The sequence below is a fragment of the Rhinolophus ferrumequinum genome, chromosome 13 (assembly GCF_004115265.2).
Source record: "Rhinolophus ferrumequinum isolate MPI-CBG mRhiFer1 chromosome 13, mRhiFer1_v1.p, whole genome shotgun sequence".
Taxonomy (NCBI): Eukaryota; Metazoa; Chordata; class Mammalia; order Chiroptera; family Rhinolophidae; genus Rhinolophus; species Rhinolophus ferrumequinum.
The window spans coordinates 8,181,484-8,202,400 of NC_046296.1; the positions used below are offsets into that span (position 1 = coordinate 8,181,484).

Consider the following 20,917-nt stretch of genomic DNA (forward strand, 5'->3'; position numbering starts at 1 on the left):
CCTCATCCTTTCTGGGGTCCCTTTGAAAATCTAATGGACAAAGTGGTGAATCTTGCCCCCCAGAGAATTGCGCGTACGTGTGCACCAATGCGCGCATGCGTGCGTGTGCATGGTGTGTGCAATGTTAAGATGCTCTCAGAGCCCCTGGAGCTCATCTGTGGGTCCTAGGTTAAGATCCTTTCAATTACTTGGAACTTAGGCCTAGGAGAAATAGAAGGGGGAAGGAGAGGGAGAGAGAACTCTGCAGCTTCCCAGGGTACACTGGGAGAGCCACCTAAACTCAAAATGGATATATGGAGAGACTACTGAGTACGGGGGTGGACTCCACGCTCATATGGACCGGCCGACCCAGGGGAAGGAACCCGGGTTCCCAGAGTAAGTTGAGTGGCTCAGACACAGAGGATGACGATGTGTGTAGCAGCAGCGACTAGAGGTGGAGGAGGTTTGAAATAAACACTGGGCTTGTGGGATGTTGTGATGTAAGTCTTACTTCCTTCTTTTTCCATCCAGCCCTGTTCACAGGTCCTCTGTTTTCCTTCCTAGCTTCTTCCCACATCACATTCTCCTTGTCATTGTGTCAGTTTCTCATTCTGTGCTCAGCCCTGAAAAATTACATTGCTAGATATTTACTCCCAGAGTAAACTCAGCAGATTGCCCTAGTATTTCCTGGTGACAACCCCTTGCCCCAAATCCATGTGGAGTAGGGGTCTACAGTCAGCTGGGGGTAGAGGAGAGGCAGTTGTGCTAATGTTTGGGAAACACAATAGCTGAGAGGTGAATTGTGTTAACAATGGGAAGCTGTAAATCCTGGCTGGTGATGTGAGGATTTATAGGAAAGAGGGGTAGAATTGTTACGGGGTTTGGAAGAGGGTGATTAATACAAATCTTTGTGCTCCATGGGCTCTGAGTGGGTGGTGTGTGATGGAGGGTGCTGACAGACAGCTGGATCAGGACTGAGCTGGGTTTTCTGTGCCCTGAACCAGGGAGAAGCACATAAGGAGCCATTCTGGCAGAAAGATTTAGCACCCAGGGCTGAGTGTTTGAAACTCACCTTCCACCTGAAGTCAAGGAGTTCTTCAGACAAAGGCTGGAAGAGAGTGAAAGAGAACCAAAAGGGGATGATTCTTATTTCAGAGAAGGACCAGCTCCTTCTGTAGCATGGTACCCCTTACAGCTATACATGTTGAGGCCTTGCCCACCTCGGTACAATAGCTGCTGGCAAGGTGATGGGTCCCAGTGAGTATCTTTGGATGTATCGATGTAAGAAACATCCAGACCTGTAGAGAATTTTTATGAGTTTATTTGAGCCAAACTGACGACAGTTGCCAGTTGAAAGCAAAATCTCAACGGATTGAGAAAATGCTCCGGAGAATGGCAGTTTTGCAGCTTATTTTATACGTTAGAATCAAAGTAGGAGGTGTAAGGAGGGTTACATGAAATCTATTGGTGGCAGATTAAGGGGGCAGAAGAAAGCAAAGCGGGGAAATCTCTGGGATTGGATAAACAGTAAAACGAAGAGACACATACTTCTTTTATTAGGTTGGTGCAAAAGTAATTGCAGTTTTTGCGATTATTTTTAACCTTTTAGACCACAATTACTTTTGCACCAACCTAATACAATGGTGGGCACAGGGTAATTAATAGTTAACAGTTACAGCACATGGAGATGGTATGCAGGGAACAAGATAACAATGAGGGGGTCTGTGATCTCATGTTCAGTATTGTGGTTGTGCCCTGAGGGGTCTGGAGAAGATTACCCTGACATTTCAAAGGTATGTTATCTTAGCTGTAAAAAGACAGTAGACAGGCTCACTTAAGGTAAAGACTGACCTTTGTCGAGGAAGCTACAGGTCTAGGACATGACCCTCTTTTAGTTAGGAATTTTTATGTTCAGACCATCCTATGTCTCTGAGTCTGTAGAGTCTGCCATGCTGGCCTCCCCTGAGCTTGTCAGGTTTAGTATGTGGCCCCTTTTTCATCCACAGTGGGGGAAATTCCACTTTGGTGTCACAAGGAGATGTATCAGGATTTACAAAGAGCAGTGAATTCCAAGATCCTTCTGTTTGAGATGCAACCATTTTATGCTTTTATTTTTAAGCTGAAAAAAAGAGAACTCAGAATTGCTAAATTCTGAATTCATCAGGCCAACTTTAAAACATAAAGCTACAGAAACCTTCCCTCAGTCCCTCTCTGTACCCCATCTCCTCTGCTTCTGAAGTTTGAAGGCAGATGGGCTACTGCTCTTTACTCAGCTCAGTCATAGAGCATAAATGTGGTATATTTATCAGGGTGGCTCAATATGGGTCACCCGGCCACTTGGCCCTTTGCATGTAAATTTATTCTGATGATAATTTCGTAGGGTGAACCTTTTCCAGGTCTGCCTCAGGCTGGAGCCTCCCATCTCTTGACACTGTCTTGGCCAGTCACTGGCAGACCCTCTGACCACCTGGGGAATGGGGAAGCCCATGAGCCCAGGCCTCCAGTCAGGCAGATACAACTAAACCTGAAGGAAGCTCCAGAGAGTCTGAAACTTGCCCCAGGAAATAACTGCTCATTAGTTCTTACTCGTTGGTCTAAGGTAGTGAGGGATGCCTGCTTCCTGCTGAACTTGGTTTCAGATGAGGAGATTTTCTGCCTTTTGGGGACTTTGCTTTTTCTCTCTAAGTATAAATATCTTGAGAGAGAAAACAAATCTTCTCTTCCAAAAATAATGCCTTCTATTTTTGAAACAGAAGTGTACTTAAAAAAGAAAAAGAAGTAAAACTCAGTTCCAGTTTTGCTGAGGGATAAATCAGTGGTTTCCATAGCAACAATGGACCCCTTCAGGTAGGGGTCAAAGGATGATGACTCAGTGGGTCCAAATCTAGCTTTTGTGTTCATACCACCTGCGAAGCTTTGTTTTTCATTTTTAAATAGATTCTTAGAGGTGCTGAATCAGAATCTCAGGCAATTGGCCCATAAATCTCTATTTTTAACAAGTTCCCCAGATGATTTTTAAACAGCCAGCTCTGTATGGGTCACTGCCTTAGGCCCTATCCAGAACTGTAAAAGAATGGGTGATTAGGGTTAAAACAGCTAACTTCTTTAACATTCTTGGGGTATAGATTTAGCTCCTTAGAAGCATTAACCTTGAGAATGAGAAAGTTGAGCCTATGCAACCTTGCTGATTACCCCAGGGTCAAAGCAATTTTGTGAAAAATAAAAGAAAAACACCCTGCCAAGTCACTCAAAGCTAGGATGACCATATAATTTAATGGCCAAACCAGGACACATCTGAGAGTGAAAGGGGTGCTGTGATAATTATGCTGGGACAACAGATATAACCTACGTCTGTCCCAAGCAAACTGGGTTTGATGGTCATCTTACCTGTGGCCCCATTTTACATCTCTTGGACCCTGCCTTTGTCCTCCCTTAAAACACCCTCAACTCACCAATCAGTTCTCACTAAATCTCTGTCTACTGCATTTAGCCACATGGATGCAGGAGAATGTGAGGTAACCGAAAGACTCTCTTAGTTTGAACAGATTAAAAGGAGGCTGGGGTCAGGTGACTGGATGAAGGGTTGCTCTTCACTTACCTTCTGCTTGTTTTCCATCCTTTGATGGCTCCCTAGAAGGAAACTGCAGAGCTTAACAGGAAAAATAAAGGTCTTTTGGCTATACTTTTAGTTAATTCTTTTTTTTTCTTATGACTTTGAGCCCTGAGCCCTTTCCCTAAAAAACTGAATGTTTGCAGGGTTTTTGCATCATCATGAAATGTGAAGAAACTTCATAAACCATAACATTGTACAAATGTAAGTTGTTATTAATGTTACCATTACCTTAGAACTAGAAAGCTAAAATAAAAAAATTACACGTGGCAAATTTCTCCCCAGGCCTATTACCTGCCATAGTCTAATCCCTGTCCCCAAGGAATTATTGGTGCACCTGTTTTTTCAGTGAAAACTGCTGTCTTCTTCCTGGGGACACACTTCTTTAGCACCTTCTAAGTTCCCTAGTCTCTTGGCTGCCTCCTTGTCTAGATATTAGCTGTTTCCTAGCTAGTAATTCTACCCAGAGGGAAAAATGGATCCCCAGGTCTTGTTAAGATTAGAATTGGAAATCTCTCTTTTTAAAATTTCATTTATTAAGCAAAACACATTCTTGCATAAAAGACAAACCATAGTGAGAAAAAAAACAATTGATCAAAGTTTTAAAACCATGAAAATTTCAGGCCACCTTGTTCCGCTTGAAACTTGAACCACATATTAGGTCCCTTCTACCTGCCCAAGTCTCAGGACTGATAAACCAACCTTGCTTTTCACTAGTCTCATAACATGAAAAATAATGCTGCTTTCCTTGACCTGGGAATCCTATCCCCAGAACAGTTACAGTGGTACCACTCCTGTTATTGGTACCTGTTTGAGACAACTGCTCGAAGCAAAACTGGTATTCTGTGAATTAGGGATTCTTCTTCCCCAGGTCGTGTGTGGGTTTCTTCCCCTAGAATCGAATATTTCCCATTGCACTGTCAGCTTCTGGAGATCAGTCAGTTCCGGATTCTTTTCCTTTTTTGCTTAGGAAAGCAAACAAACAAACAATAAACCAAACAGTGCCTACTTTGGTGTTTAACATTCATACCCAAAAATAAGACCTAGCCGAACAATCAGTTCTCATGTGTATTTTGGAGCAAACATTAATATGAGACCCGGTATTATGTTATATTATATTATATTATATTACCAGGTCTTATATTAATTTTTGGTCCAAAAGACGCGTTAAAGCTGATGGTCCGGCTAGGTCTTATTTTCGGGGAAACACGGTAGCTACTTGTTAAACGTTGTTTATTGCTCTGAAGAATAAACTTTTCTCATTCCTCCAACCCTGCTCCATTCAATTATAGTAACCACTTGCCAACCATGGCTATTTACATTTAAATTAATTAAAATTAAGTACGTTTAAAATTCAATTCCTCAGTGTACTGACCCCCTTTCAAGTCTTCAGCAGGCTCCGTGGCGGGTGGCTGACACAGGTATAGAACATTTTCATCACCACTGAAGGTCCTGATGGGCAGCAGTGCCTGTTAGGTCTCCCGGGTTCTGCTTTGCCCTGTTTTTACCCCGTTGCCTGCAGTCTTTGACAAGGACCCTCGCTTAGCCACTCAGCACTTGGAGCCTCTGTGTATGAGGTTCACCAGGAAAACAAGGCGATGGAAACTCAGCCTATAGCATCACCTGTGATGCCGCTTTCATTTCTTCACCTTCTCCCTGGTCTGGTGCTGCTTTCACACCACGACCATGTTCCTGACTTGCCAGCCCAAACTCAGGCACTTTGCCTGCAATTGTGGTCAGCAACCACCAGGGTGTCACCAAGTCTTGGTTATAGTCGTGGCATCTGAACAGCTAGGTCCACAGACAGAGAAATTATAGTGTTTTCCCACTCTTTTTTTTTTTTATTCCCACTCAGTTTTGCTTTAAAAATAAAACAAACTTTACGAAACAGTTCAGCATAAATAGTTAAAAATAAAAAAAAAGTCTTCTCCCTCTTATCCATCACTGCTTTATCTAAACCTCTTGCTTGAATAAAACACTGCTTTCAAACCACCATGGAACTTAATTTTTGGAAACAGAAGCTCATTCCAGGAAGTTCATAAGTCTAGTGATTTGGGGCTGCTGACCAGACTGGAATCGCTTGCCTTTGCTTTGTTTCTTTATAGAAAAAAGCTATCAGTTTACAGTTAATCAGAGGGCAAGTATTGATTTTCTTTTAAGAAAACCTCCCTGTATGAGCTTGTGCTTGGAAGGTATTTTCAGGGAAGAAGAGATGACTGCTGTCCCCTCCAGGTCCCTGTGTCTCACTTCCCTGCTCACATCCTCATGTCTGATGAATCCTAAGCTTCTGTCTTTGCCCCTCAGAGGACTATTTCCCGGCCACTGTACTAACTTACATCAAGTTAGCTTTCATCTGTTTTAACTGAAGACTCTGGGACGTAACATCAATATTTAGAATTTACCCCGGCAACTGGTTTTAAACACCAAGATTATCTAAACTGTTACGGACAACCTGCTGAAAAAGTTTGGAAGTATTCCCTACCCTCCAGTCTCCCAAACAAATCAGCTTACACCCAGCTTAGCTTTCCAAACCGTGTTGAAGTGGAACCAAGCAAGACTTGACACCAGTGCTGTTCTGCCACACTTGGCTTTGTCATTCAATCCCCCGTCCTTTTGGATTCCTTTTTCCTAAATGTTTCTACTTGGAATGTTACCTCACCTCACTCTACTTGGTAGATGGGTGGGGGGAATTAAGACAAGCAAACCTCAGCATCACAAGTAGCTGAAGAGGAAGGGCCGGAACTCATACAGAGATGCTGGTCTGCCATTAGTTGCCCCCTCTCTATTCCATGTTTACCTGTGGAGATTATACGTAGCTCAAGGGTCTAAGTGGAAAGAGAAGCCTGCCTGCCTGCCCTCAGGGAAGAGCCTGGTGGAGCCTAGGAGGTCTGAGGAAGCATTTGTAGGATCACGTGTGACGGGGAAGAGCTTCTTCTGGGCTGTGATGATGCAGAAACTCCTCGGTCGCTTCCTTCTTTTCGACTGTTTTCTCTTGCTCGTGCCTCCCCTCACTCTCTCAGTGTTGGGTGGGACTTCTCCACCTTGCTGTCCTCTCCCTCCCAGGGCCATCTTGGTCCTTTCTCTCACCTTCAACTGTCACCTGATGCGCCTGCTTCCCAGGTTGGCTTCTCTGCCTGGGTCTCAAGAAAGTCTTCTCCCATGTCTCCTTGGTACCGTTAGTCAGCATTTCCCTAACTCCAGATCTACCCCTCCCGTTGTGCCCCATCTTACTGATGATAATGAAACATCGTCCTCTCAGGCCCCAGGCTCTAAATCTCTCATCTCTGATGCTCCTCCTGACTCCCACTTACTCTTCAAGTCCTTCCCATGTGACATCCCGTGCCTCCTTCCAGGCCTCATCTCTTCATCTTCCCTTCCAGCTTGGACTATTACACTAGCTCCCCAGGTGGTCCCCTGCTCCTCTCACTTCCCATTTGAGGCCTGTGCAGTCAGACCCTGATCTCAGCCTTCCTGTCTTGTCTCCTTACCTTTCGGCTCTGCTTGCGCTGCACTCATAGCACCACCTTCTGTGCTGTTCTAGAAATAGCAACTCTGTGCACTGTTTCTAGAATTTTCTCCTTCCTGCTCATGTTGGTCCTTCACCTGCCCCCATTTCTGCCTATTTGAAATTCTGTCCACCCTTCAAGGTCAAATGCTGCCACCTCTACAAGACCTTCTCTGGTTCCAAGTGGAACGAGTCGCTCCGACTCTGTTGTAGTCATTTATGTTCCTGTCTTATCTGCATCCCGAGTAAGTGCTCAGTAAATGTTAAAGGAATGAAGGGCTGCTGTACACATTTTCAGCTGTCCTAGCCAATAGGGCAGTGCTTAGCATCAAGTGGCTTTGGAGATAAGCAGATTGGGGTGAAAGATCCCAGCTCCCCACTCATGATGCACATCTGTGAGCCTCAGCTTCTTCACCTGCAAAATGGGTGTGATAACGGTGCCTACCACACAACAGTTATGAAATGGACAGAGAGACCTTCCGACATGTTAATAACATAAAGACTTCACAGGATGCAGCATTTAGCTCATGCTAAATGCTTAATAAAGCTTACCTGTTATTTACTTCCACTCATGTCAGTTTCATCTCTGAGGTTGATCATAGTCTTCTCTTCACTATTGGACAGAATAAAAGATACAAGTGAGACGTTGCCATTGGGAACGTATTTACAATTCAGACTCTTCTGAAGAGGAGGCCGAGTTTCCCACTCGTGCGGGTCTAGGCTCTTGTCCCAGTCGCCCGGCCTGTGCTGTGTCTCCCTGCGCAAGCCACTGTCCTGCCCTGGGCTTCGGGTCCCTCATGGCTCCGGGCCCGACTTTCCATCCAGTTGCTTCTTCCTCCTCTTCAGCTTTGAGGTGAATAAAAACCTTACCACACGTGAGCACCTGCCCCCTTCCTCCCTAAGAGAGAAGGAATGTCAAACCCTGGGTAGCTAGAGCAGGAGTGAACCTTAGATGCCACCTTCTGTGATCCCTTGCGCCACAGGGGAGGACACTGAGGTGCAGAGGTGGAGTGGCTTGCCTAAGGTCACACAGCTGTCAGTTGCCGAGTTTCTGGTTCCCAGTCTAGCATTCCTTGCATCACTCCAAGCACCGCCATGGCCCCGCTCCCCTCCACACATACTGGACTGACCGTTTCTGACCATTTTCTACTTGGATTACAGCACCGGGCCCTGAGGTCCTGTGGCTGAGTGCCTGAGAGACAGCGGTCTGCCACTGAGAATTGGAGAGTCAGTTACAGCCCCAGATACTTTTAAGGTTGGCGGTCTGTGCTTCTGACCTTTTTCTATCAAACACCTGTAGGAGTTAAGAAGGTCCATTAATATGCAAAAGCCAGCTAGCACTTGCTGCCTAGGCACGCTCCCTCTTTGCCCTGAGGCTGGGGCAACCCTTAAATGCAGGAGGTGGTACATAGTACTAGGTAGGTAAAGGAATTTGCATGTTACCATGAGATCGTTTCTTTAAAGATTGAGCACTTATGATAATGTGGGTACGCTTGTCAGTGTAAGTATAACCAAGGCTATACTTTTCACTAACAGCTGAGCAAATTTGTCTTGGGATGCCCCCCTCCCCGCCCGCCCTTAGTTCTTTTTCCCCTCTCACTGGCCCTTTCCACCCTACCCTGGCAAGGAAGAGCGATCTGCTAGCACGTTAACCTTCCCTCAGAGCCTTCACCTCTCCAAGGAAGAAGCATGGAGCCAGGTGAAGCTTCCAGCTGAGACAGTTCAGCTCAGTGGTGCAAGGGGAGGGACAACTGCTGGGGTGAGTCCTTCCTCACCCCCAAACCTCCCCACCTGGGTGCCGGCCTGACTCAGATGACCAGGTCCTGATCCGGTTTATGGGGACGTGACTCGTCTGTGCCCTATCGTTACTCAGCACAGCCCCGTCTCACCTCCCAGCACCTGCTGCTCACCTCCTCAGCAGCCTTCTTGTGGCACCTCAGGTCCAGCCTCTTCCAAACCAGCAGCACCAAACCAGCCTTCCCTCGATGGTTCACGTTTGGTTTTACATTCCGTCTCCCATTAAGGGCACTGCCCAGAAGGGAGGCAGAAATACAGTCTGTGTTCCAGACATCCATGTGCCCAACCTGAGGAAGGAGGGGAGAGCAGATATCGGGCCAGGTCTCAGTGTGTGACACGCTGTATGTCTGGGGCATTCTCATTATTCTAAAGTCCTGCTTTCTTTACATTGCTCACGACTCAGAAACCTTCAGTGGAGCTCTCATCAAATACACAGGTAGACAGCCCAAATAACCTGTTTTCCAGGCTTATTCCCTGTTATTCAGGCACCAGAACCTCTTCTCAGGCTGGCTCAGCCCCAGTTTCCCAAATGCACCTCAGGTTTTCCCCTCTCCCTCATCAGCCACAGTTCCCTTCCCCTTTCTGATGATGATGCCGTCCTCGCCTTGCTCAGGTTTGAGCTCTTGTCCGAGGCCTCCCCTGGGGTGTTTCAGCCAGCAGTGCTGTCTTTCCCTCCTCTGACCTTCTGCCATGTACTTTGTCACCTTTGTCATTTGCCACCTAGTACGCATTTGTGTCTTGATGCCCCAGCTAGACTGTTCTTGGGAGCAGGAACCATACCGTGTTTATACTCATCTTTGTTCTTCTGCAGGGCTTCACGCAGAGCTTTGCAAACATCAGCGTTTGTTGCGAATGACTGACTGACTGACTGACTGACTGACTGACTGAATGAATGAATGAATGAATGTGTGAATGAGCATAGGAAGTGAGGGCAGCATGGCTCTCTTCAACCCTGTTTTGTAGGCTTGGTGCCCATGGCGTTTTTTTTCTTTTCCCCTTTATCAGGTGGCTCGACTCTTTCATTTTGTCTCCTTTTTGGACCCCAGAGAAGGGCAGGTAACCCCGTTGAGAGGTGTGACTAACTCCAAACTGATCCGGTGGGGTAGAGAGGCCAGCAGCCCCGTCTGCCCACCAGCGCATGGTCTGGATCAGAGCCAGGTGCCTCTCCAGCTGACACCTGTGCGTGTGCGTGTACGTTAATCCTAGAATGGGTCCCACTGCAGTGTCCTTCCACAGCCTCTTCTTGTATTAATGTGGTAGCATCTAACATGTGATTAACTTATTTGGGTTTTTTTTCTTTCTTTGTTTGATGCCTGAAAAATGAACTCAATTTGACGATGGATGCTATGGTGGGAAGAAATCCTATCTCTTTTGTTTGTTAATCTAACTTTATGTCACACACAAGGCCCCAGGCTTCATCGAGCATGTTGCAGGAGGCTGCCTGGCACTACTTGGAGCATGTGGAGCTGTAGAGGTGACTGTCAGTGAGCTGGCTGCCCCATGGGGACTCAGAAGGAAGTACTAACTCTTTTTGAACTACCAGTGGGAAATGTGGCTGTGCTGGTGGCTTTGTTGTCAGCTGCCTGACACACTAAAACCTTTTGTCTTGATTCTCATTGTCATCAATGTCTGGGATAGGATATATGAGGTGACATGGGCTCCAATTCGTGTTCTGTGGCAGCCTTCTCCTGTGACTTGGTGTGTCCCTCTGGAAAAGAGGACCTCATCAAGGGCTTGCAACCAAGAGAACCTCATCAAGGGCTTAGCTGCTGTGGTGAATCAGGCTCGATGGGCCATCATGACATTCTATTAGTGGTGAATTGTTTTACTTGGAATACCAGATTATTAAAAGTTTTGGTTTTCCCAGAGTTCACCCCCCTCTCCCCCTGACTAAGAAAACATCAAAACATACAGAATTTGGTGTGTGTTGGCTACATGGCTTTCTTTTCCCTTACAAACTGGGGGAAGGACTAGAAATTAAAGCTCTTAGATTAATAGAAAATTCAGTTATACAGTTTACCTCTCGAAATCCAGCTAAGAGTTTTAGCTTGGACAAAAGATTACAATAAGCAAGAATATTATTGCCATTGCCACTTCTGTGGAATTTCTGCAGTTCTGTGGAGCAAAGCTGAGAGAACCACTGGGCCACATTGTGTCATGCCCAGAAAGCAGCAAGTTGGGTTTGTTAAAGCAAACAGCATGTACACAAGCATTCACAGCCAAGCTGGGTAGACCCTGCTTATAACACTGTGGGGAACAAAGAGCTCAAGAGCCCGATAGAACACAAGTAGGAGATTTGTTTTCATGGAAGACCAAGGATGGCTCCCTTTCCAGTCCCATGATGCTAGGCTGTGGCGAGGTTCTTCCAGGGATGGGACACTGAGGACAGTGCTGACATGTGCTGTGACAGCCCCAGGGGCAGGTGCTTAGCTGTACCTGAAGTTAGGCTGACCTTAGTTCACGAAAGGGCCCTGGTATTCTTAGCTTTTCCTATCGCTCATATTCTAAACTCAGTGTTGACTGGGGCGGAAATTGATATGTGACATTTAAAAAGAATGAAAACACATGCCTGAACTTACTCACCCGTCATCAGAGTTACCTTGGGAGGCCCATTTATTCTAGAAATTTTCAAAGCATTCCAGAAACTCTTATTTTGGAATTGCAATCAGAGCCAGACAATGCACCCTAGAAGAGGGTCATACCTTCTTGAACTCAGAATTTTCCAGTTGGAAGGGAATCTTGTTCAACCCTTTAATTTCCCAATGAAATTTCAAGGCTGAGAAAGACCAGGCTGACTTACTTTGTCAAGGCCCCCAGAAGCAGAGCTGAGACTAGGCCCTCAAGGTTGGAGGGCAAATACATTGTAGTTTCTGGAGATGCCACCTCTTCCTTCTCACTTCTCTTTGTTTGTTTTTGTTTTTTATTTTTAAATAGTTCTATGTCTGGTTTTTTGGGGGGTGGGTTGTTGTTTGTTTGTTTTGTTTTGTTTAGATGGCATGTCTCAGCATCTTGCAAGCCCTGTATTTACAAAATGGGGTCTTCAAGGTGATCTTGGGAGAGTGTTGTAGGTGTTCCTAAAAGTGAAATTGTTCTCATTTCTTAATGGTTAATACATGCTCATGGTACAAAATTCTTAAAGTACAAAAAAGGGCAGGCATGCAGTGAAGAGGAAGTCTCACTCCTGCCCCTGCCCACCACTGGAATGGTAGTTTTAAAAGCAACCCTGTAACCTTTCAGCAGGCTCTTTCACCAATGCCTTCATTGGGCCATCACCACAATGTAACTTGGACCCCCATCTCTTTAGCAGACAAAACTTCAAAGACCTCCTCTGGGGTGGGATGAAGTGGCAGCCCTGAGTGCTGACAGATACTAAGAGATCTACTTCTCTTTCCACCTGGTTCCCATATTTACCCACCCAAGTCCTCCAAGGCCACGGCAAGCATGGTCTTCTCTGGATGCCCTGCCTCTCAGATGTGTGCCCTTTGTCCTGTGCACCCTCAGACCTCTGGCATCTTTTTACGTTCCTTGTGGGCAATGCCCAACACCCGGTTCAGTAGGATGTTCCTTCAGGCCTGGGACCCTGGCTGATGCTTTGTCGGGGTGTTGGGGGGGCATTCCTGGTGCCATACTTTACTCAGGGACTTGCTCGCTAAACGGTCCCATGTTCATTCATTCAACTCCTTGACCCCTAATGTGTGTCAAGTAGTGTGGTGGGTGCCAAGGCTGCAGTAGTAAATAAAAAACCTGGAGGGGAAGGCAAACTGACCAACAATGCCAGTAATTACGCAGAATTGTATGGAGTCCAACAAATAAGTAGAGACTGCGCTGAGAGCATATGACAGGGAGCTGAGGTAGTTAGAGGAGCTTCTCTGAGAAGTGCAGCCATACTGCATTGAATCGAAAGTGCTGTGGTTTCTAAGACACATCACTCTCTTAGGTGCCACTAAGGAAGAAAATACTGCCCATACAATTAGAACACAGAGCTCTTTCACTCAGAAAGATGCTTAGACTTGTTTACACGTAGACATTTGTGTGTGTCACTTTTGTATATACAGTCAAAGGAACATACAGCACAATAAATTGGTTGGGGTCTTCCTCACCTAACTTCTTCAATTTCAGAGTCTGGCTCTTTTGAATGAATCACTTTTCAATTCAGCTCCTCCGTATTCATTTATGACCACGCCATGTCACTCTCTGTGCCTTCCAGAGCATTCATGATTCAGAGCCATTGTCACTGGGATTTCAGCGCTGTTGATATCCATTCTCCCAGTTTGGATATTGCCACATTCTTGATCTTGCCAGAAGATGTCAGTAGAATGTGTTTTAGACAACCTGTACTCATATTTCTTCTTCCAGTGGTTCTTAAATGGTTTATTAATTGAACTGTCAGAAGTTTCAGCTGTCCAGTCGTGCCATAGGGAAATAAAAACCAAGTGCATTCGTGTGTAGGCAGTTACAGCGATGTCAAGGCAACAGCAATTGTAAGACCCACCCCAGTTTCAGAGATGAAAAATGGATGTCTTAGAATCGATGAAAATCATTGACAGGAAGTCTAGGAGTAAGTGGGTGCTGCCATTATTCCAGCGACTTAGTGCTGTCCAGGCTTTGGGTGGATGTCTCTGTGAGTCTCCTAGTCGCAAGATGGCAGCACTGCCACACGCAAAGGCAGAAGGCAGGGGGCGGCGCAGGCCTTCTCCTCCTGCATGTCAGGAAGAGAAAACACCTTCCCCAGAAATCCCTTAGCAGATTTCCCCTTGTGTCCCATTGGCCAGAACTGCGTGACATAGCCATCACAGCTATACGAGAGGTTGGGGAATTTGTTTTTTCTCACTATTTCAAGAATTGGATTGGGAATGACTTTTGGATGGTTAATCACGTCTCGGCCTTTCGGCTAAGATGAAGTGTGGATGGTCAACTAACAGTATATCCCACGGTGGCCAAATACATTAGGGATGCACTGAGTTAACTCCAAATACTGTAAGACTTCTCAAAGCTTGTAACATGGTCATGTGGCTCATTGAATTATGGAGAATATAGTATCAAGCTTTTGCAAACTTCGGGAATCCAAGTTTATTTTTCTAAAATAGAAAACCCAGTTTTGCAAAATGCCAGTGAACAGCTCTGGGTTGTTTCAAATAATAAACTGAAGGTTCTCTAGAGCAGAGCTGAAGTGGCAGGGTGGGACAGCGTTTGTGGAGAGTGAATGGAAATGGGCTTTTGAGTAGAGACAGAGCAGGGCTGAGAGGTTTACAAATGAGAGAGACAGATTGATTTGAACTATCTCAGATTCTTTTGATGGGTATGGCTAATTTGTGTTCAAGAGCCTTGTATCAACACGGCTGTGACTTCCTCTGAGACAGGACTAGGTTGATACAGAGCTATTATTATCCCTTCTCTTCTTTCCTTGCTTCTGCCACTTCCAGTCTTCATGATGCAAGTGATATTGGAGCTGGGCTCCTAGGCTTCTGGGAGTGGAGCTGATTGAGGGCTGTGCTAAAATGGACATGTATGATGCCTGCTGCCGCTGTCTCTCAAACACCTTGCTGAGCATTTGCAAGAGCTGGCAGACACACAGGTGGAGTTAGTTCCTGCTCGTTTATTTGGGCTTGGGATCATGAAGGCCCTCCTGGTCCTTTTGACTAGAAGTGATCTTTCTATTTTTTTTATTTCAACAGCAGCTTGTGTGTCTTAGGCAGCAGCAGCAAACACCATCATAGCTGACATTTTTCAAACACTTCCTATGCGTTGGGCTTTGTAACTGACATCTTTTACGGCCATAATCTCCTCTAATCCTCACCACCATCCTGCCATGTGGATGTCCTTCTGCAGATGCAAGGAGTGAGGTGACAGAGGTTAGAGTCACCCAGCTGTTAGTGATAAGACTGGAATTTGAGTTCAGGCGTGACTGTTGTTCTTAATCTTCTGTAGCTTTCTATAGCTTCTGGTATGGCACTGTTGTGTTATTTGTACAGTTGTCTTTTTACATCTTGTCAGATACCAAGTTGTGTTTTTGGTATTTCCTCACAACACCTAGCACAGTGTCTTGCCCATAGAAAGTCCTTGATCAATAATTGTTGTCCTATAAATTAATGAATGGGAGTATGAATGCAAGAGCAACTCAGTGAGTGGTTTTCCTGAATGTGAACTTAATGCTGAGTTACTCAGTTTTATTTATCAGCATATTTTCTCCCTCTTTTCAGAGTCAGTTTGTGTTCTTTAGTCCTCTAATTTCTTTTAAATTCTAGATATCTAAAATGTTCCTGAGTAAAATAAGCAAGGATCATTGGCCGATAGATTGGGAGGGGATTACATGGGGCAGCTGGTCCTACCCTCATGTTCTTGGCAAAGAACCCCAGCTGTTCATGTCTGAAGGGGAGGCCTCAAACACCTTGTCCACCATCGTTCCAGGGCAGTGTCTGAGGACCAGGGCAGTTTCTGTCTGTGTCCACACATGTCCTCCCAAACCCCTTTGCCTGGATTTGTAATTCCAATTGTACATATTTGATGATTTAAATAGTTTTCTTTTTGTTGTTAGTTTTCTGGATGCATTGTTTTTATATCTTTGGTAGGTGAAGAACTTATCTTTCATATTTTAAAGTATCTGTTTTATTCTGACATTTCTTGTAAACCTGTCTGCAAGCTCCTTGTGTTCCCCCCATTGTCTCTAGGGACTCATTTTGCATTTGCTCCTTTGTCTAGCTGGCTTTTTCACTAAGATCACTACAGGGAATTGCTGTGCTTTGGTGGCCCAGTTTTGAAGGGCAGTTTTATTATTATTTATTATTTTATTAAGTAAAATGGGAAAAATCCCCAAACCCTTCTGCCATCTCTAAAAGCCTCTTACGAAGCTTGTTTGTTTCATCAATCCCCTACAACCCCAGCCTAGAGCACTCTCGTTAGCTGTTCTCATTAATTTGGTGCCAATTTGTTATTTCTGTTATGTTTGTCGTGCCTTTCTGTCCCCAAGACCTCCAGCATCTAGGACTATTCTTTCCTCAAAATTCAAATAAAATGCCCCTTCCCCTCCCCCATGCCCCATGTACCTGTGGGAAGTCTAATGCCCTCCAGTATTCCTGAAGATGCCAAGAGTTCATTGATGTGCCTGGTGGTTACTTGTCTGTCACTTTTTGCTCAGCTCCCAACCCAGTTATCAACAACCCCAGTCTCCTACCAGCTCCTGCCTGCCCCCACTCAGGTTTCCTTCTCCCCCAAACACTGTCTCTGTCTGCAGCCCCTGAAGCACACCAAAGGCTGTCCCTGAGCCTTTGATGATCCTTTTCACTCTGACACACATTCTCTCATTTAGATAGCGAGGACCTTCCCTTTCAGAGCTATAATGGATTGATCTTGCTTCCTAAACAAAAGAATAATTTCCCCCTGAGATGAATTCTTTGGCTCCCTCAGAATATGAAATGATAACAGTCAGCAGGGTTTTTAAAAAAAATATATCATATTTTCCTTCCTGATTCATTCCTTTTGGGTATTTTATTAAGCTCAAATGTGACAGTGGGAGTAAATGTGCCCCTTAAGCAGTGACATGAGCAGATAAAAGACATCGCTGTTGTCGTGTATTTAGAAATACTGTCTGTATTTCATTTCCTTTGAAAAGAGTAGGGACTGAGCACATAGATGATTAGGTTTTGATTTTTGACCAGATTCTTGTGTCTGGGAACTGTGAAAAATGTAGCTGTATAAGGATTTTTATTTATGTGAAGCCAGAGAAGCAGCAGACAACCCTGTAGAGCAGGAACTGCAGGCAGTGGTCGTGTCCTTGGCCCTGGGTCTGTGTGAGGCTCTAGCTCATCTTTCAGAGACGTCTGAAGGGGAAGAAGGAGCCAGAGCCAGAGAAACAACTGCTGAACCCCACAGGAGGCCCTGGAATATTCCAGACCTCCACTCAGTGTTTCCAGCGAGTACACTGGGCACCTGTCCCTCCACAGGCTCCTTCCAGGTCTTGATTTCCACCTCACTGACTGTTAGCGCTCCCTGTTGGCCTTTGTCATGTCTGCCCCCCAGTACTCCCATGGTTTGTGGGTCAGGCCTCTGACATGTGCCCCTCCTGTGTTGTATCCAGGGACAGGGTGCCTTATCGGAGAGACTCCGGAGCTTCAGCATGCAGGACCTCAGCACCATTAGGGGAGACGGTGCCCCTGCTCCCTCAGGCCCCCCACCAACGGGGTCTGGGCGGGCCAGCAGCAAACACGGCCAGCAGAAGATGTCCAGGAGTGCTTCTGAAAGTGCTGGCAGCTCAGGTAGGTGTCACTTCACTTCCTCTCTTTCCCACTTCGTAGGCCTCGTGTTCACTGAGAGGGGCCCCGTCCCCCAAGTGGCATGTAACCTGGCCCTTGCCCCGTGGACTTGCCACCAAAACAGACATTCTTTAGATCATATCAGGCCAGCCAAGGGGCAGAGTAACACTCAGGCCAGGCCAGGAAGCTGGGCTGGGACTCTGATGGGGGAAGGGTTAGATTACCTGCACCAAAAGGTTCCACTTCTCCATCTGATTTTCTAGGGGGTTGGGGGTGTTTGGGTGGCAGTACCTGCACCAAACCTAGAGGCAGCAGGCACAGCTGTACTGGGCCAAGGCAGCTTTCTCTGTTCTCTTCCTCTCTGACCCCTCACTCCTAGGAGGGCTTACCTGTCGTGAGCACCTCCCACCTACACGGGACTGATGGCTCTTGTGGTCCCCTTTCCCTGCACAATTATTCCCTGTCCTATCTCTCGCTCTACCCTCTCCTCCCATCACTGAGCCCCCATTCACCATGCACAGCTCAGCCAGCACGTGCCAAGGGCCGCACTAGCTCCGAGGGCTAATTCCTGTGGCGGCCGGGGCTTTATGGAAACCTCCCGTCTACCTCTGATGTCTGCCTGTAGTATCACGTTCCTTGCAGGAGGTAGCCTGTACTGGGATTGACCTGGGGACCTTATTAAACATGCCAAGGCCTGGGTCCCTCCCCAGAGAGTCGTTAGGTCTGGGGTGAGACCCAGATGTGTGATGCCGCTAAGGTGCAGCCACATTTGGGACCCACTGCCATCAGTGGGTTGCAGGCTTGTACAGGGTACGGGCATGGATTAGGGGTAGGGAGCTGGGCCAGGACTCACAGTTTCCCAGAACTCTCCTTGGGGACACAGGGACCTTGGCTCTCAGGAGCTGAGCACTGCTACTGCCAGCAAAGGGTTGACCATGAAGGGGTGCAGGGGGCAGTTCTGCATCGCCACCCCTGCCCCTCATCCTTGGTGGAAAATTGGGCCTCGGGTAGGAATTAGGCACTTTTTTTGTAATCTGTGGCTGGTGGCTGCCCTGCCCTTACAAACACGGGCATCCAGGCCACCTGGACCCTGACTGTGTGCTGTGAGGTGCAGCCTACAGCAGGCACCTTGGCCCTGAGCCCCAGAAACCCCACCTGATTTGGGAGGTCTTAGTTGTGGGTGGGAAAGAAGGAGCCCTGTGGCTGCCCTGAGAATGATGACTCACGCCCCCTCCAGGGAAGGTCAAACAGCTCAGAGCTAGGCCTGGTGTCCATCAGTTTCCTCCCCTCTTGGGAATAACCCCTTGTTCCCAGGCCCCAGGTTTGAAGAGTGTGGCTTTTCTGTTGGAAAGGAGATATTTTAACCCTGGTAGGGCTGGGAAGGTGAGAGCTTGGCCATGGTGGGGAAGTATCTCCTGGGGAACCCACCCCAGGAAAACTTAGAATGGAATCTCAAAAGGCCAGACAGGAAGGGAATCTCAGAGATCACTCAATCTAGCCCTCTGATTTTACCAATGAAGTGACGAAGGCCCAGGAAAGGGAATGGTCACCAGGGTCACCACTAGGGCATTCTCCTGTGGCCTCCTGATTCCTGGACCAGTGCCCTCTGTGTACTCATCCAATGACTACCAGGTTTCCTTGCGCATCTACAGCTCCTGACCTACTGGGCACTGTCGCAGAAATCAGGATGTGAAATGGAATTAGGTATCACCTCACCCTTGCTTAGCGCATTGGCTATCTATCCTCAAACGCAAGCTCTTCACTTGGAAGGAAAAAGGGCCCCAATTCTGTGAGGCTGAGAAGGCAGAGCAACCCATGGGGTAACGTTCCATGGGCGGAACCACTTACTGGCTTTGTGACCTGGACAAGGTGTTTATTCCCTCAGTACCTCAGACTCCTTATCTGTGCATAAGGAATGATAATTCCCGTTTGTGGGGTCGTTGTGAGGATTCAAATGAAATAATCCATGTAAAAGTGCTTAGGATCATGCCTGGAACTCTGTGGAGTAACTCCTATTATTGATCTTTTTATTCCTATGAAAACACTTTATCATATGAAGGTGTCCAGGAGAGAAATGGGCTGCATCGTGAGGTAGTGAGATCCCTACCACTGGAAGGGTCCAAAGCAGAGTTGAATGATCGTGTACCGACGCTCTAGGAAGTGGGCCTGGGTGACCCCACAGTCCTTTTCCCTCTGAGATTGTATGTTGTCATTGTAGAGATAAACCAAGTGGAGGAAGTAGGCTCAGAGAGGTCGTACGCTTGCCAAGGCCACACAGGACAGGAATCTAGGCCTCCCACCTAGACCGCTCCTTGGTGGATTTTTCAGGGCAGCCTCAGAAATAGGAAATTGAGAGATCTGGTGGGATCTAAAAGGCGATAGGAGGTGTCCCCTGAGCTTTGAACATCTCCCCAGACTAGTATTAGGTGGAAAAGAGTTGGGGATGATTTGTGTTGGTGTTGACCCTGCCACCCTCCATGAGCAGTGACGTCCTCTGCCGTGTCCCGGGGGGCAGTGGGCAGTGCTCTGGTCACCAGCCAAGCAGGTGGAGTTCATGGAGAACCAGAAAGCCCACTGTGCTGCAACATGACCCAGCTCTCCTCCCTGCTCGCCTTTGGCCTTGGCACCTGTGATTTCAGGGGACAGAGAAGGGGGGTGCTGACCTAGCAGGGAGGACAGGGGCCATATGGCTCTTGTCCCGGCTGTTCTGGAGCCTAAAATAAAAGTTATCTCAGAAAGAAAGACAAGTGAAAGATGGCCCCGGGCCGGGGCATGGGTCAAAGTGCCTAGGATCTGGGGGGGTTATAACCCCTGAGTGGAGGGGTGGGGGTGCCTGTGAGGAAGTCTGGCAAAGGAGGCCCCGCCACACAGGGCTGGCGTGCCTTCCCAGCCCCCATTGTGGGCCTTGGACCCCAGGTGTGGTTGGGTCTGAGCTTCCATCTTGGCTGGGTGACACTGGACTTGTGCAGAGACAGTGGGTGCAGCACAGCGAGGCAGATGTCACTAGGCAGTCAGCACATGGTTCCCACTGGTCCAGACTCAGCTTCAGAACCTTTAGCAGAGTGTAGCCCAGGCTGTCACTGCCGGAGGATTTGGCCTTGGCAAAGGAGATGCGCCCAATTCCCCTAAGCTTTCTCCTCTGTGAAAAGGGCACAACAGTCCCTATTCAGCCTACATCTTAGGGTTGTGAGGAGAGCAAACAAGATCATTTGCAGACCTGGACAGGGGCCAAGAGTTTAGGGCGACCTGGGAGAGGACAGGAAAGAGGTGGTGGCTACACCCCGTGCAGTTGTATGCAGCCGCTGGCAGCAACAATTCCAGTGTACATACAAGTAGATCTTGAAAACATGGTGCCTAGTGGAAAAAGTACAACACAGAATGAGGTGTTATGTAACAGGTTCTGTAAAATAACAATATACGCCCATTGTGCAAAATAACAAGATGGAGTTTGGAAGGACACATTGCCCTCCCTACAGAATGAACTGGGAGGTATTTTGTCAGACACCTCTATTAAAAGCGTGTCATTGGACCCCAGGAAGGATACAAAGGGAGTTGAAATAACGATCCTTGCCTTCTGTGGACTTGGAGACACTTAGCATATATTTAGTGAGCACCTGCTGTATACCAAGACCAATGGAGTGTGCAAAGCAGCAGCCAGTTAGGCTTTGGACCAAATGGCCAGACACCAAGTTCTTTGCGGGGTCAGAGGTCGGTCTGAGGTTTCCTAGAGGTCATTCTGACCAGTAGGGGAGGCTGGAGTTGTTTCCCAGAGGAAAC

General features: G+C 47.1%; 1 protein-coding gene across 3 annotated transcripts in view; it reads left to right on the forward strand.

Annotated features, from left to right (window-relative positions):
* REEP1 (receptor accessory protein 1) overlaps positions 1 to 20,917 on the forward strand; it is a 118,713-nt gene that overhangs the window by 87,479 nt on the left and 10,317 nt on the right. For 2 of the 3 annotated variants that reach the window (XM_033125099.1, XM_033125100.1), the window contains exon 6: positions 16,966 to 17,143. In XM_033125099.1, coding sequence (XP_032980990.1) covers positions 16,966 to 17,143 — 178 coding nt within the window. Of the gene's footprint in view, positions 1 to 15,426; positions 15,457 to 16,965; positions 17,144 to 20,917 lie in introns of all 3 variants that reach the window. The other variant, XM_033125098.1, reaches the window with a different exon arrangement.